At 37.4% G+C, this 17,340-nt stretch overlaps 1 protein-coding gene across 4 annotated transcripts in view; it reads left to right on the top strand.

The window, feature by feature from the left end:
* The window catches only part of svilb (supervillin b), a 42,308-nt gene that overhangs the window by 15,453 nt on the left and 9,515 nt on the right, over positions 1–17,340 (top strand). For 3 of the 4 annotated variants that reach the window (XM_053486684.1, XM_053486682.1, XM_053486683.1), the window contains 17 exons: positions 2,105–2,573; positions 3,460–3,586; positions 5,808–5,855; positions 8,112–8,259; positions 10,316–10,411; positions 10,539–10,619; positions 10,703–10,880; positions 11,605–11,777; positions 12,017–12,172; positions 12,329–12,465; positions 13,484–13,631; positions 13,725–13,870; positions 14,674–14,849; positions 14,935–15,082; positions 15,316–15,616; positions 15,785–15,939; positions 17,049–17,154. In XM_053486684.1, coding sequence (XP_053342659.1) covers positions 2,105–2,573; positions 3,460–3,586; positions 5,808–5,855; positions 8,112–8,259; positions 10,316–10,411; positions 10,539–10,619; positions 10,703–10,880; positions 11,605–11,777; positions 12,017–12,172; positions 12,329–12,465; positions 13,484–13,631; positions 13,725–13,870; positions 14,674–14,849; positions 14,935–15,082; positions 15,316–15,616; positions 15,785–15,939; positions 17,049–17,154 — 2,793 coding nt within the window. The remainder of the gene's footprint in view (positions 1–2,104; positions 2,574–3,459; positions 3,587–5,807; positions 5,856–8,111; positions 8,260–10,315; positions 10,412–10,538; positions 10,620–10,702; positions 10,881–11,604; positions 11,778–12,016; positions 12,173–12,328; positions 12,466–13,483; positions 13,632–13,724; positions 13,871–14,673; positions 14,850–14,934; positions 15,083–15,315; positions 15,617–15,784; positions 15,940–17,048; positions 17,155–17,340) is intronic. The other variant, XM_053486680.1, reaches the window with a different exon arrangement.

Raw genomic sequence — 17,340 nt, 5'->3', positions numbered from 1 at the left:
TAGTGCAAATCAAGTTATGGTTACAGGGTAAAAGAATGCTTGAGAAATTGCACAGATCATTGTTGAATCATATGGCAAATACAGACATGGGTCCCGAGGCAATCTGGTATGTCAACTAACTTCATTTAATAAAGAGGAGAAAAGAAACACCATGTAAAATCCCGGAAAAATAAGGCAAACCAGGGTACTCTAGATTAACTGGGATGAAATTACTTGTGAATGAACCAAAACTACAGTAGTTAACATTCACAATACAGTGATGAGCAACATTTTTGAGGTCTTAGATTCGTGAAACCCACAAAGATTCAGCAAGTGGATCTTTGAAAATGGGCAGATAACTTGTCAACAACCTGTGAAAGGGATGAGTCTATGTGAGGGAACTGTACTCTTATTCACCAACACCATTTGCCACATCAGACGTACTGTACAGTCCATTGGCTTTAAGTCATTTCCACATGTTTGGGCCAGTAAGAAAGTTCCTAGTCTGATCATGGCTACGGTGTACTCTGAGAACTTTCTACCTTGATGGTATCCAAGCACTAGTGGAACGCTGGGATGTGTGCAGTAGTGTATTTGGGGAAAAATAAAAATAAAGGTAGTTTTTACTCTCATAACTGTCTTCTGTTCTTCTGCAAAGACTTGAGCACTTGCCCTACAGTATATTTGGTCAAATATGTTCCTGAAATCTAGGCAGGCTTGGTGTTTAGCACTGTCGTCCTACACCTCCCGCACCCAGGTTTCGGGGTTTGATTCCTTTCTCGGATCTGTGTGCATGGAGTTTGCGTGTACTTTCTGTGGCTGGCGGGTTTCCTCCGTGTACTTTCCTCCTCCACGGTCCAAGTACAAGCAGATGAGGCTAACTAACTCCCAAATTCCCCCAGAGTGTACCCCCAGAGTGTCCTAAGTCTCCTGGCTCCCTGTATACAGGTTAAAACCTTTTGACGTTAACATTTACTTTGAAATTGTATTTTCCAAATAAATACACTAATAGACTAATTTACTTAGTACTTTATGTATTTTATGTACTCTGCCTGGCTAAGTAAGAAAGAAAGAAAGGTTTAGGGCACGCAGTATAGTTGGAAATTTGGGTATAAAAATGACTCCTCATGCTCCTAGAGCCACACTTTAAATTTTTTTTTTTGTGATTCTGGTCATTCGGTACACTCAGGCCACAAGCTAACTACTTTACCACATAACGTTGCTGAGCCGAGACCTGACCAGCTAAAGCAACTGCAGATCATAACAATGCCTTCAGAGACGTCTACAGTAGTCACAATGCATGACATCACTCTGGACCAGGATTAATCTAAACATGTCCTTTTTCCATTGCCACAAAGTCCGATCTTTTTGCTCCCTAGCAAATGAAAGTTAGTCCCACTAACAAGTGGTTTTCTTAGTTCTAATCCTGTGAGTTCTAATCACATTGTGCATGTGTAAATGTTCTTACTTTCACTATTTAACATGGCTGATTTTTCTATGGTCAGTTTTTACCAAGTATCTTTACTTTGTATTTAGTTGTGTTTAATTGATCTACATTCATGATTTTTAGTGACCATATTTTTTGACAAAGTTTCAGCACAGTCCTAAAAGGTTTTAATAATGTGTTGGACAGTCCTTAACCCAGTTTCCATCATTTCAAATCTTGTAGATTGTTTGTTACTTGATGCAGGCCAATAATTTGACCTTTCTAAAGTGTTAACGTAAAAAAAAAAAAAAAATTGGGTGTGTGTATCTCTTTTACAGTTTAGCTGGGATAGATGATTTTTTAAGTCTGCCTTAAATCAGTAGTGAGTTGCATAGAAGTGCATTATACAGTAATAGGTCTTGTTCATTATGAATTTTAGTGCTTTTTAAAGTCACCCGGAGTGTAAAAACAGTGTATGTAATTGAGATTTGTATAAACTTTTTGCAGTCCAAAAATCAAGTTTGTATCTTTTAACTTAACTTAACAATTTTCTTTCCCTGGAAATTTTTGTTAAGGTTTTTTAGCCAATGTCAGGGGATTCACAATCAGTTGCGTTTTAGTTAGAATGTTACAGCTTATTTTGTGTGCGTGCACATTAAACATTACACTTGTACTTCTCCACTTTGTGTGTAACTTTAGATGCTCCCGGGACTGGTCCCTCAGTGTGTACCTTGAGCACTACAGTTGCCTCCTTCGAAAGCCCTTCACACACTTCGACTGCTCCTTCTCACTCCTTCGCATACCTACAGCACAGTCCTCCCTGCACTCTGCCTAAACCCCAGCCGAAGACGATTCAGTCGCACGTCCTAATCGCATCTCACAGTTCCTCTCAAACCTCACCTCAGACACACCCCAAACCCCAGCCCTTTCTACAGTCTCCTCCACCACCAGAAGCACAGATCTACCCTGAGTCTCCTGGACCGATACAAACCAAAGCATCACCTCAGACAATCAACCCCACTCAGTCTTATTCCTACACCCCTCCACAGACCAAGGTCCCACCTCAGACGCATCCCAAGCCTCAATACATCGTATCAAATCAATCCCTGTCTTCTCCTGTGGCCCAGGAAGAACCAGAGACAATGACATCAATGTCCATTAAGGAGAGGTGAGTGTGTGTGGTTAGTCATTTTATATGGACTATTTTTATTTGTATATGAGATTTTGTTTAGTTATGGTTAATATTTTTGTTTGGAACTTTCTGCGTAGTTTTCTAACAGGTTTAGTTGGTTCTAGTTCCAGAAATATGAACTACTATCCTCGGCGGGTTTCTGGTCACAATGCACACTAGTCAAGTCTCGATGTGCCCTGTAACCCCTTCTGGCTAGCTTTATTATTTTTATTATTTATGTTTAGGTATGAAATTATCAAACACTAATTTCATGCCTGAACAGCTGATACAGCACTGCAAAAAGCTAAAGATTGGCTTTTCCTAATAAAGCTGTGTTGTTTCTTGCATTCAAATGCATGTTAGCACGGGCTGTAGGTTAAATGATTAAATCCAGTAATTATGGGCAATGCTTTGATATTTTTTTTTTTTTAAGATACAAAATATTTAGTCTCTAAACATAACTAAAATAAAATAGGATTTAGATCATATAAAAACAATTGCATTGAGGAAAAAGTGGTTTGTTCTTGTTGTTCAAGTGTAAATGATTGTGCATGCAGCATGTGCCAAGGGCACCAGCAGTGTTCTCCTTGTGTCCTGTTTGATGAATGAATGTGGGTCAGGCCTCCTCTCCTTCACTGAGCCACATAAAGATTCCTATTTTAGAATGTACTGTTCTACGTTCTGCCCTTCTTTACAGTGAAGAAGGAACTGGAAGGTACAATCAAAAGAGGTTGCAGGGACGGAAAAAAAAGGAAATTATGTGCTATAAAGAAACGAATATTACAATGCAAAAAGCATAATCCATGTTAGTGAACACGTATATTTTGCATCCAAAGATGTGCAATTTATTGTTGTGTAAATGTGATAACATTCCTTTCTCCAGGTTAGCCTCATTGAAAAAGAGTGGAGAGGAGGATTGGAAGAACAGGATGAACAAGAAGCAGGAAGTTGTTCAAGAAGTGGCATCAGTGAGCAACCAAATATGGGAGGAGCGAGGGATCAAAAAGAAGGTAAATGAATGAAGAAATAAAGACCTGGGATTATGTATATGTTTAGTTTACAGTATGTGTGCTACAAATAATTGACCGGTGTTGCATGGGCAAAAGGACTGTACTGAATATCTGTGTGACTAAGAATGAGGCCACGGGTTGAGAGCTGCATGTAATCTTGGCCATTTCATGATTCAGTACAACAGCATGATTCCAAGTGTGATATCGCTTTTTTACAAGCTTTTCTGCTAATAAGAAATAAATATAAACTACATATTTCAAACACCGTATGGATAAATGATGTGTGTTAAAATACTGTACAGTTCCTTATCGATAACTATGCAGGAACTGAACAGAAATTGACAACAATAACCTAAAAATGTAAAATGCTTAACTGTAGCATTGAGGAATGAATATTCTTCTTTGACATAATTACATTTTTCGTAAATATCGTTTTTGTACGATAAATAACATTTACATTACATTTACATTTAGGCATTTGGCAGACGCTCTTATCCAGAGCGACTTACATTTTTATCTCATTACACATCTGAGCAGTTGAGGGTTAAGCGCCTTGCTCAAGGGCCCAACATTGGCAACTTGGTGGTTGAGGGGTTTGAACCTGGGATCTTCCGAACCGTAGTCCAATGCCTTAACCACTGAGCTACCCCTGTCCCTGCAATAATAACAATAATTAGTATTGAATTACTATTTGTAATACAATTCTATTATCATCATTAACTACAGCGAAGTTTGTCACCTGGTAACTGTTTGCAACATAAGTAGTTGGAGCCAAATTCCACAACCCTAATTCTGTTTAAACATAAATTCCCAAGTTGTATGAGTATAAGACATGTACAAGTTTCCACAGTCCTATTGATTTAAATCGAGCTGGTGTCTTTCAACTTCATTCAACTAATTTTTTTCCCCTTCATGTAGCTGTAGGGCCATGTTCCATTATCCATACCATACAGATTTTAGAAAATTCTGAACTATCGTTTTAAGCCTTGTGAAGTTTATCTAATTGCAGGGGAGTCGCAAACATTTGCATTTGAGTTAGAATGTTCCAGCATATTTTTCATGTTTATCTGCATGCAAATTTAACATTTCAACTTGTACAGTAGATTTCCACTTTGTGTGTAATATAGATGCTCCTGAGAAAGGTCCCTCATTGTGTACCTTAAGCACTGCAATTGTTTCCTTTAGAAGCGCTTCATGCACTTTAAGAGGTTAAAATATAGTACAAGTACTTATCGATAACTATGAATCAATTAAACAGAAATTGTCTACGTTAAGCTTAGTGTAAAGCACTGTAATTTAGCAATAAGTAACAAATATTATTCTTTAACATGAGTTAATTTTTTTTGCAAATATCATTTAGGAAAAAATATTATTATTAATGAATGACTTTGTATAATCTAATTTCATGACCTTAACTACTAAAGAACAGCATAGTAACATTCATTAGTAATGAGTTTCACTGTAATATTTAAATTATCCACATATCTAAAATGCATACAATGAGTTATTGAACAATATCAAGTATTATCATATTTTTTCTCCTCTGTCCAAGGACATAGGTCTTAAAGAAGTCATAGCTGGATAGAGCCTAACTGTTTTTCATTTCAATAATAGAATTGGAGTTTTATGTATTAACACAGACTAGTGGAGTGATGCAATTAGTGAAATATTAGTGTTATACTAAATAGCTGCACTCTTGGAACTGCACTTTAACAAATCAAATTGGTAGAGAACAACTATATACCTAAGCTGTATAAATGTCAATATTTTGGTGCATACTGATGACTCTTTGGAAGAATTAGAAGTAGACGTTTTAAGCATGCTTTAATAATCAGAGCCCTGGTACTGATATGGATTAATGTCATATTAACTGTGTAGAGCATTTGAAACTTCTGGGTAGGATTACTAGGTTGATTTTAAACATACAGAAGCTTTCAGTGATGATATAGGGTGAGTAACTTACGGAAGGTTAGGATCATTGCTTCAGTAGTGACAAAAGCCCAGCTTCCCAGCCACATTTAAATGGCGGATTTTTGAGCTCAAAAGACGTTTGAGATTAGGTTCTTTATTTTTTTTGCTCTTTGGGCCAGTCCGAGTAGAATTATTTAAAGGCATATTTCATAATGTGTATTTTATGGATCCAAAGATGTAGTCAGTGCATTAACAGTACAAAAAAAAAACACGTGCCTTATACACACATCCATTACTTGTGTGTTTATAGGAAGAAAGGGCTGTTATTGAGGAGTTTGCCTCATCTGAACAGGTTTGGGTAAGATTTAATTATGCATACCGCATTAACAACTTTTGCAGATCAAATATCATACCTGCACTGCTTTTCTGGCTTATGCTACAAGGTGATTAGTTGTGGCTTGAGTAGCTTTTGGAGCATTGCGGTGATTGTTGCAACTTCAACTTGCTTGTATTCATCTGTCTTTTTTAAATGTTGTTTGCTGGACTTTGCCCTACTTTCTTCTAGTACAGTTTTAGCAAAACATAACCCTATTCTATCAGAGTAATTTTGTCTTGCATTGCCCTTTTGGAATTAGTTTATCTCATTTCTTTCCCTCGTCTATACTCGTCTATTTTATTTTTTTCTGCTCTCTATTTCTCAAATCATCTCCTGCCTATAGGAGCCTGTTTTTGCTTCCACCTATTCCCCTCCTCCTTTCCATTCCATCCAAAAATGTCAGCCTCTAGATCATCCATGCCAGGTAAGTTTGGTCCCTTGCACTCAATAATTTATTTTGTGTTCTCCAGGGGTGTGGGCGTTTCAGAATGAACATGTTCTTAGTGTCTGAGTGTTCTGAATGTGAGTGGGTTGTAAATAATTGTGGTGGATAACGGATGTGCTGCTTATATTTAGCATCTTCCTATCATTTGGAATTTTCCTTGGGATCAAAATAAGTGAGGCAATAAAGTGAATCTATCTGTTTAGTCAAGACCCACGCTGCCTGGTACAAATCATATTTAAGCTGCAATGGTTGTGATGTTTGGTCTATACAGTGCATTTAAAAAATATATATATATTGTGAAAGTTTTTTTGTAATTTAATTTTAACTCTCATATATTATAGGTTTATTACGTGTAAAGTAAAAAAAAAAAAGTTAATTTAGATGATTATGGTTTAGAGCTCATAAAAATAAAAAATCCAAAATCTCAAAATAGAATATTTAATTTCGAGTTTAAGTACATTCCAATTTGTACAGAATAAATACCATCTATCTTTGTTTAGTTCAGTACACTAAACCACAAGCATAGGGCACACTGCTTATTTTATGGTTGTCCAGAAGATACTCATTGACAATCAAGCCTCAGAAGGTCATTTGTGAAAGGACTAACTCTTCGGGGTGCTGTATTGAAGCATATTCATGGAAGCTAATTGAAAGGGGAAATTGTCAAACAAAGCTGATTCAAGACCTTGTGAAGATCTTTACATGGAGTGGAGTAAGGCTGGAGTCAGTGCATCAAGAGTCACTGTACACAGAAGTCTTTAAGACATGGGTGACAATTGTTGCATTCCTTCTGTAGTATTGAGCCATTCCTGAACCAGAGACAATGACCAAACGGTCTTATCTGGGCTAAGGAAAAAAAGAACTGCACTGTTGTTTAAAGTCCTCTTTTCAGATGAAAGTAAATCGATCACCTATTGCAATTTACAATAGGTGATCGAAACCAAGGTCTGGTGGGCCAGCTGTTCGCCTCCATTCTGTGCCACATTTATTCAGTTATTCATGCTAAAAGAGCCCTGTATTGAATTATCTAGGGCATGAATAAACATACATTTGCGGCACTTGGACATATAGTATCTGGATTGTTAATCCCTTTTTGATTGATCTACTCTAAAATATTATAATATTTAAAATATCTAACAAAATATCTAAATGAAAACTAAAATAAAATATTTTACTTTACATAAGATATATGAGAGGCTCACTTTTAAAATTAAATTATAAAAGGAAACAAACTTTTTTTTTTACAATATTAAAATTTTTAAGATACACTATATAAAAAAAAAAAATGCATCTGGTATATACCTGAACTGCAGTGAGTCACTGGGTAGCCTGTATCAGTCCTCCTAAATTAAATGGCTCATCCTGCCTGAAGAAAATGAAATAAAATAACCTAAAAATTTCAAATGCAAGCCGACCCAGGTCAATGGGTGTTGTAACTAGACATTTTTGCCCAGCATCCGTCTGAGACTGATGTTAAGGTTAACAAGTGGCCAATTATGAGAATCACAGTATCACTATGGTATCAGTGATGTCATTTAGGTCATGATGAAGCAAAACAGCTGAGGTTAACAAGCTCACTAAAATACAAACTCTTGTTAGATGCCTGCTTCCAACATGCAGTCTTACTGCTTCATTTGATGCAATGGATGGAATGTGTTGACAGAGTGGACTGTCTTTGTTGTTACAGTTTGCACTGCTTTATTATCAGCATGCAGTATGTGATTGCACATTTCTTTTTTTCTTTTTTTTTTTTCTTCTTTTTTCTAATACCTGTTTGTGTTCTATTAAATCAGAGACTTGGAGAAGGAGTCGAGAGACAAATGTCCATTGAAGAGCGGAAGCAGATGATCACTACAAGAGAGGATGCATGGCAAAGTACTGGAAAGGGTGTGGCAAACGACTCTGGCCAGTACACTGTGGCTGCTCGGATGGTAAAGAAAGGTTGGGAAATAGAAATGCGCACACATTAAATGTATGCAGATTATTAGCATTTATCTAGTTTTTAAAATTACAATGAAAACAGGTTAAATCCATATATACAGTTGGTATTGAAAGTATTTAGACCCCCTTAAGTTTTTCACTCTTTGTTATATTGCAGCCATTTGCTAAAATCATTTAAGTTAATTTTTTTTTTTACTCATTAATGTACACACAGCACCACATATTGACAGAAAAACACAAAATTGTTGACATTTTTACAGATTTATTAAAAAAAGAAAGATTGAAATATCACATGGTCCTAACTATTCAGACCCTTTGCTCAGTATTTAGTAGAAGTACCCTTTCGATCTAATACAGCCATGAGTCTTTTGGGGAAAGATGCAACAAGTTTTTTACACCTGGATTTGGGGATCCTCTGCCAAACCTCCTTGCAGATCCTCTTCAGTTCTGTCAGGTTGGATGGGAAACGTTGGTGGATAGCCATTTTTAGGTCTCCTCAGAGATGCTCAACAGGGCTCTGGCTGGGCCATTCAAGAACAGTCACAGAGTTGTTGTGACGCCAACACAAGTTATTTTAGCTGTGTGCTTAGGGCCATTGTCTTGTTGGAAGGTAAACCTTCGGCCCAGTCTGAGGTCCTGAGCACTCTGGAGAAGGTTTTTATCTGGGATATCCCTGTACTTGGCCGCATTCATCTTTACCTTGCTTGCAACCAGTCTTCCTGTCCCTGCAGCTAAAAAACACCCCCACAGCATGATGCTGCCACCACCGTGCTTCACTGTTGGGACTGTATTGGACAGGTGATGAGCAGTGCCTGGTTTTCTCCACACAAATCGCTTAGAATTAGGGCCAAAAAATTATATCTTGGTCTCATCAGACCAGAGAATCTTATTTCTGACCATCTTGGCAAACTCCATGCGGGCTTTCATGTGTCTTGCGCTGAGGAGAGGCTTTCGTCGGGCCATTCTGCCATTAAGCCCTCTCAAGGTTTTTCATTTTTAATAAATCTGCAAAACTGTGTTTTTCTGTCAATATGGAGTGCTGTGTGTACATTATTGAGAAAAAAAAAAAAAGAAATTAAATGATTTTAGCAAATGGCTGCAATATAACGAAGAGTGAAAATTTTAAGGGGATCTGAATACTTTCATTGTATACTGATCAGCCACAGTACCAACACCTCCAGGTGAATAGAGTAACGTATACCAGTAAAGTGGTGACATGATCATGGGCACTCAAGGCTCATCCATGAGCAAAGGCTAGCCTGTCTCAACATAAGACCATAATAGAAATGCACTCATGAACCAAAGCCTGCTGTCTATGGGTTTTCACAAGAGAGTTCAAGATTGTTAATCTGCATCCAAATTTCCCAGATCTCAATATATATAGTATGGAATGCCCCAGACAAACGAGTCCCATCAGTGGAGGCCCCACCCCTCAACCCTCAGCATACAAAGGATCCACACTAAAGTCCTGGTGCCAGATGGCACATTAATCCCCAGAGGTCTTTTGGAGTCATGCCTTGAAGGCCCAGAACTGCCTTTCATTTTTCTTTGTAGGCCAGAATTACAAAGGTTTACCTATTTACATATATGCTTTTTAAAGCCAATCATCTTTATAGTACAAAATTTTGAAACAAGATTTCATGGCATAGCTGACATTTTCACAGAGTTACAAATGACAATGATGACTAACTGGTGAAAGCACTTCCCAAGCACAGCATGCACTAATTTTTCCAGTAATGCAGCTTAGACACTTTAGTGACTTGACTACTAATTCTTCTTCAAACCTGTCTGTGAAATCCCTACATGAATTAGCAGGTAAATCATTCCAGTTATGGCTAGTTTTTATCCAGCTTTTACAGGATCCAAATGTTTGAGATCTAACATGATTTTCTGTAATAATGAATTGCTCAATATACCATTTATAATCTTAAAGATAATAATGAAATTTACATATACTGTACCATAAGTAAATGATGTACAGTTTTAAACAAACTCCAACAAGCTGAAAACGTTCTTTTTTTTTTATTTATTCATCTAAAATATATCTCTGTTTTAGGTCTGGCTGCTTCTTCTGCAGTCATCAGTCCAATTCTATCCCCAGTCTCTGCAAAGCTAAAGAATGGTGTGCCAGCTATCTCCAAACCACAGGACGGTAATTGTAACACACACACACACACACGTTCCTTCCGAATTGTTCTATGCTTTTGCATGAGGAAAAACAAGCAATCAATAAAACAAAATTTTAAAATGCAATTTGTCAATGTCTATCCCTGTAATAGAGATTGAAGTCACGGCAGACATGGAATCTGACAAGAAACTTGATAAGCTTGAGACGTTTTTGGGACGTTTGAACAATAAAGGTGAGTTCTGTCTCTTTAAGTCAGATGTTGATGGTAATGACTTGCTTCTTTGTCATGGCTCTCCTTTTTTTTTTTTCTCTTAGTTACTAGTTTGCAGGAGACAACATTAACAGTGACTGAGAAGGCAGTGAAAGAAGTCATGAGACTGGATGATGAAATCTTTTCGAAGTTCTATCGCCGTGTGGTGGACATCCCACGCAGCATCCCGAGAGTACCGATCGATGATGACTTTGATGCCATATTTGGGAAACACACACCAAAGTAAGTATACAATGAATTGCTCAATGCCTAATAAGTGTCAGATAAATAAACTTAGACCCTTGAGAAATAGAAATTGTGCTATAAACACAGTGGTAGTGGGTCAGTGGGCTCCGAGGGCTATGGCACTGAGTTACTGATCAGAAGGTCGCGGTTTGAGCCTCAGCTCCATCAGGTTACCATTGTAGGGCCCTTGAGCAAAGACCTTAACCTTATCTGCTTCAGGGGCGCTGTATCATGGCTGACCCTGCGCTCTGACTCCAGTTACGCTGGAATAAGCGAAGAAAGAATTTTACTGTGATGTATTATGTATATAAAACATAATGTATACAGTATGTGACCAATAAAGGCTTAACTTATAAACCAACATGAGACTAAATAAAATAATCGCTTTAGTAGCATGTTTAATTGAGACATAAACACATATCTATTGTACACATTTAATGCATAGATTCACTTTATGGTTGAACTCCAGTCAATCTGTGCAATATGGGTAAGAGGTAATAAGACACCTTGCTGGTCAAGGATGAGCAGGTCAAGGAGACGATGGTCTTCGACCAAATAACGTATAGCATAACCCAGATGAGTAATCTAGACTAGTCATGATTTTTCTATTTTCAATTATAAGCTCACAAATATAAAGAAAGCATTATTTTCTATGATTATGTAAAATATACATCAATGTAAACAAACAAAGACACACACATACTATATATTTTTTAAACAGGCTGGCATCAGCAATGATACACCACAAGAGGGCAGTACGTCCTTTACGTAAAGTTCAGGCGTCGCGTAACCCGCTGAAGATTCTGGCAGCGCGAGAGGACATCAGACATGAGTACACTGAACAGAGACTCAACATCGGTATTCTGGAAAGCAAGCGGATCAAACAGGAGAAAGGTGAGTATTAGGTATTTAGAAGAAGAGAATGGTATGGAAATACAAATGACTGCAAAGCCATGGAGCAGGAGAAAATAAATGAGTGATGTGAAATCAGGACATACAAGGAGGTGGAAATGAAGGTGTTATGATGCAAAAGAAATAATTAATGGAAAATTATGAAACGTTTAATAACCAATCTGAAATTTAGAAGAAAACTGGGGATGAAATATATTTAAGTCTATTTATCTGTTTTGTAGTAAGTAAGAGCTCCAGCATTTCAGACGCTGCTCTGGCTGGTTTGGCTAGCAAGGAGAACTACAGCAGTGTGAGTTTACGCAGCGTCAGTGTGTCTGAGCAGGTGACCAACAACAGTGCTGCTCCCTACAAAAAGCTCATGCTCATGCAGGTCAAAGGTCAGACCTATACACAAGTGTACATGAAAAAATATCATCAGTGATATGTTACTATACAGAGCTATTATTAATATTATTAAGTTATAAACCATTGTGTTGGTGCAAAACCTAAACCATTTTTTATTACTATTATTATTTTTTTAATAAAATACTCAGGTCGCAGACATGTTCAGACGAGACTAGTGGAGCCCAGGGTCTCGTCTTTAAACAGCGGTGACTGTTTTCTTCTGGTTACACCTGAGCACTGCTTTGTTTGGATAGGAGAGTTTGCAAATGTCATAGAGAGAGCGAAGGTATGTTGCTACTATTAAACAGATTTCTCACATTCAAAAATATTTTAAACTGGTTAAATAAACTGCATATTGTGTATACTGTATATATAGACTGCATAATGTATAACTCGGCCATTTCTTAGTCTTAATCTTTATCCAAAACATGTTTACCCGTGCGCTTATAGTATCTGGTGTATACAGTACTAGGGATTGGAATCAACAGTTGATACCCTTTACAATATTATCATGATGCCTCGGTGCCGATTTGATTCTATCACGTATCACGATTTTTAAATATCCCGATTGAATATTGCTTTTTTTTCTCCGATTTTGTTAAAGTTTTTAACCTTTAAAAAGGTTTCATTTGTGTTTAAAAATAAACAAAGTTTTTATAATAATTAAAACATAAGGTATTTTGAAATTTTTTTGTTAATTATTTTTAGGTCTTTAAAATTTAAATGTTAATAAATCTGTGATATTAACCATATTACTCTAAGTGATTTGTTCTAATATTAAGATTATATCTAAAATGGATCAAAAAGTTTTGCACAAACTTTTAGGCAATGTGGGCTCAATCTGATTTCGAAAAAAAAATCTAGTAAAGTTTTAATTTAAGTAAGAAAGCATTTGCGATTCGCAATGACCCATTCTCAGGAATTTTGGTGTTAACGGGAACCATTTAATTAGGACTAAAATGCCAGACAAACTGAGCCAGTACATAGCTGTAGCTCTGCAATAAAGCTTTATACTGTACATTAAATAAACATTTTATTATTGTGCTTCCATGGTGATTATCTTCTTAAAGTTTTTTGATTCCTGCGCACACCTTGTTGAACCTTTTTTTTTGTTGCTGTTTCCTTTGTCTGTCTTTTGGTGAAAAAGAACCATTTGAGCCTACAACCATGATGTACTATAATTCTACTACACTAAAATATTATTACTTGGTTAATATTAGCAATGACTACTACAACGTGGTGCAAGAATTCAGATGGCGTGAGTTTTTCATTCATTTTTTTTTACACCCTTATACTTTTATTAGGCATCAGAGTTGGCCACTTTTATCCAGTTAAACCATGATATTGGCTGCCGAGCGACGCAAGTGGAGACCATCGAGGAGGGGTTGAATATGGAAAGCCCTGCTGCAGCTGAGTTTTGGAAAATTCTAGAGGGACCAGGCAGCTACCAGCGTATGCTCCTACCACCACAAGCTACACAATTAAGTATTATCATGTTATTTTAATTTAGAATTCAAACACAGTGTTACATTTGTGTTACAACAGCGGCTGGTACCCCAGAAGAGGATGAGTTTTTTGAGAGCGCGATTGTAGAGACTAATTGCATCTTTCGTCTGGTGGATGATAAGCTGCTACCTGATGATGATTCCTGGGGCAGAGTTCCTCGTTGCTCGCTCTTGGGGTCCAAAGAGGTATGAAATTGCAATAATAAAAAAAAATAAAATCTATGATGTGTGTCAAATTTTTTTTGCTGAAATTAGGAATACATCGAAATTAGAAAAGAAGAAAAAAAACTACTTGTAACACAATTTTAACTAAATACTTAAACATAAACAAAGTGTACCGTAAATTTCATAACATTTATACTCTCTATCCAATGAAGACCCTTAAAAGAAACTTTGTCATAGTTTTAGCAAATATTCATCTGTAAGGACTATTGGTAAAATAATAAAAATTCTTGTTTTGCCATATGGATTTAAAATAAATAGTGATAAAGGTATTAAAATAATAGATTAAAAAAAATAAATCAAGTGTCAGACATGAATCAAAAGTGCAAACTTGGGGTGTAAGGCAAAATCATTATCAGTAGCTGTTTAGTGCTCCAAATATACATATTTACATTTGGATATAAATCCAAGGTTGGTAGGCCTAACCTAGATAAATAAATGGAAATGAACATCATCCAGATTATTATGACCCTAATAACGCTGGAAAAATCTAGTGTGTGAATCCTGGCATAGTAGCATTTTAAATCCTGTCTGGGCAGATATTTTACTTTATGCGTGCCTGCATTTAAAAAAAAAAAAATAAAAAAAAAAATTGTTGTATTCATCAAAATATAATCCAACGACATGAATTTACACCACCATGACCGACCATGCTATTGAAAGGGATGCTTAAATGCATATACATACAGTATTGTGAAGTCCTAAGCCCAAGCTGCCCGGTTGGGCTTATGACTTGTAATTTAACATTTCTGCTTTCCTTTATGTAGGTGCTGGTGTTTGATTTTGGCAGTGAAGTGTATGTATGGCATGGGAAAGAGGTCACTCTGGCACAGAGAAAGGTGGCCTTCCAGCTGGCCAAGCACCTGTGGAACGGCACCTTTGACTATACCAACTGTGACATCAATCCACTTGACCCAGGAGGATGCAATTTACTCATACCCAGGTTTTGTAACAGTAGCGCACACACAAATAAACCTTTCCTTTTCTGCCAAAAGAAACTGTTACTGATAAATTGTCTATGTCTCTAGAAAAGGTCAGGGCCGTCCAGACTGGGCGATTTTTGGCAGATTGACTGAACACAATGAAACATCTTTGTTCAAAGAGAAGTTTCTGGACTGGAGAGAGACTGTTGACTCCCTACCGAAGAGTAGCAGCGAACATTCTTTTGAGCAGAAGGTATCTTCCCTATATATAATAAATATATTAAAGCTTATAAACGTATGTGAATACTTAGTCATATGGACTTTAAAGTCATGGTATATTGAACTGAAAGACCAAAGTCATTCCTGAAAACCATTTTAGATCATTATTTAACTGGCTGAAAAACCTGAACAACACTAATTTTTACACCTTACCAGCCTTGGATTTTTCTCTAACCATTAAATCTCTGTCTTTATCAAACATATTAGCTGTCCCAGGGCACACCCTCTCGTTTGGAGTGTGTTGCATATGATGTGGGACTTATGCTCCCAGTGCTCCAGTCTCCCATCAGCATGATTCTGGAGGGGCAGGATGTTGGTCGTGGTCATGGCCCTGTGCACAGCACATGTTCTGAGGATCGTCTGCGCTCTTTGGAGATTAGCACACTCAGCGTGGATGTCTGGCACATCCTGGAATTCGATTACAGCCGCCTGCCCAAGCAGAGCATTGGCCAGTTCCATGAGGGAGATGCCTATGTAGTGAAATGGAAATACATGGTGAGCGCAGCAGGTCAGTATCAAAATCAGGAAAAATTATATGTATTCTTCCTTAAAATGTACACAGCAGCGGAGTTAGGAGTTTCTATATGTTCTTAGTAGCTGTAATGGAGTGGAGATGAATCTAAAATGTTTTTGGACAAATTTGAAATTACAAAAACAGTTCTATGTATGTGTCCAGTGGGCAACAGGCAGAGGCCAGAGCATGTTCGCAGTGCTGGTCCAGGGCGAGAGAAGTGCTGCTATTTTTTCTGGCAAGGGAGGAACTCTACAGTCAGTGAAAAAGGAACCTCTGCATTGATGACAATTGAGCTGAATGAGGAGAGAGGCGCTCAGGTGTGTGCTTTTTGCAGCTTTTACAGTTTCCAACTGTGGTTGGTTCTGCAGGAAGTTTAGTAATTTCCTTACATTGTACACAAGGCTTTATTTAAAGCAAATATCATATCAGTTAGCACTATTTTTAGCACTATATTATTTTTTTACTGTTAATTTTTAACAATATTTTAATTACCCAAATGACAAAATAAATTAAAAACAAAAAACAAGGGTCAACATGGTTTAGAAAATGGATTAACAATACCCCCCTCTCTCTCTCTCTCTCTCTCTCTCTCTATATATATATATATATATATAATAAGGATTATTAGGAACACCTCTTCAATTTCTCATTAATGCAATTATCTAATTAACCAATTACATGACAGTTGCTTCAATGCATTTAGGGGTGTGGTCCTGGTCAAGACAATCTCCTGAACTCCAAACTGAATGTCAAAATGGGAAAGAAAGGTGATTTAAGCAATTTTGAGCAGGGTTGTTGGTGCCAGACGGGCCGGTCTGAGTATTTCACAATCTGCTCAGTTACTGGGATTATCACGCACAACCATTTCTAGAGTTTACAAAGAATGATGTGAAAAGGAAAAACATCCAGTATGCCAATTTGGCATTGTTTAAATGCCCCGGGCTACCTGAGCATTGTTTCTGACCATGTCCATCTCTTTATGAACACCATGTACCCATCCTCTGATGGCTACTTCCAGCAGGTTAATGCACCATGTCACAAAGCTTGAATCATTTCAAATTGGTTTCTTGAACATGACAATGAGTTCACTGTACTGAAATGGCCCCCACAGTCACCAGATCTCAACCCAATAGAGCATCTTTAGGATGTGGTGGAACGGGAACGTCGTGCCCTGGATGTGCATCCCACAAATCTCCATCAACTGCAAGATGCTATCGTATCAATATGGGCCAACATTTCTAAAGAATGCTTTCAGCACCTTGTTGAATCAATGCCACGTAGAATTAAGGCAGTTCTGAAGGCGAAAGGGGGTCAAACACCGTATTGGTATGGTGTTCCTAATAATCCTTTGGATGAGTGTGTATATACACATGTGCTGAAGCAGGGATTATATACAGTATGCTTGAAGCTGGGTGTTGATTTACAGGTGCAGGTTCAGCAGGGCAAAGAGCCACCGTGCTTTCTGCAGTGCTTCAGTGGTGGCATGATTGTGCATTGTGGCAAAAGGGAAGAAGAGGAAGAGAACATTCAGAGTAAGAATGTTTAAATATCTGACTATTAAAGTACATGTTTTTACCCCTCAGCTTTTTTGGTCTTCAATTCTATCCTACAGTGTGAACATTTGAATATGGAGTTGTGCTGTAACACTATACTACTGTATGTATGCTAGAGGAAGAGAGAAAGGAAGCGCTGTTGGTTATGATATACACTATGTCTCT

This window comes from Clarias gariepinus, chromosome 25, assembly GCF_024256425.1.
Source record: "Clarias gariepinus isolate MV-2021 ecotype Netherlands chromosome 25, CGAR_prim_01v2, whole genome shotgun sequence".
In the NCBI taxonomy this organism is placed as follows: Eukaryota; Metazoa; Chordata; class Actinopteri; order Siluriformes; family Clariidae; genus Clarias; species Clarias gariepinus.
This window is presented reverse-complemented; position numbering and strand designations above follow the sequence as displayed.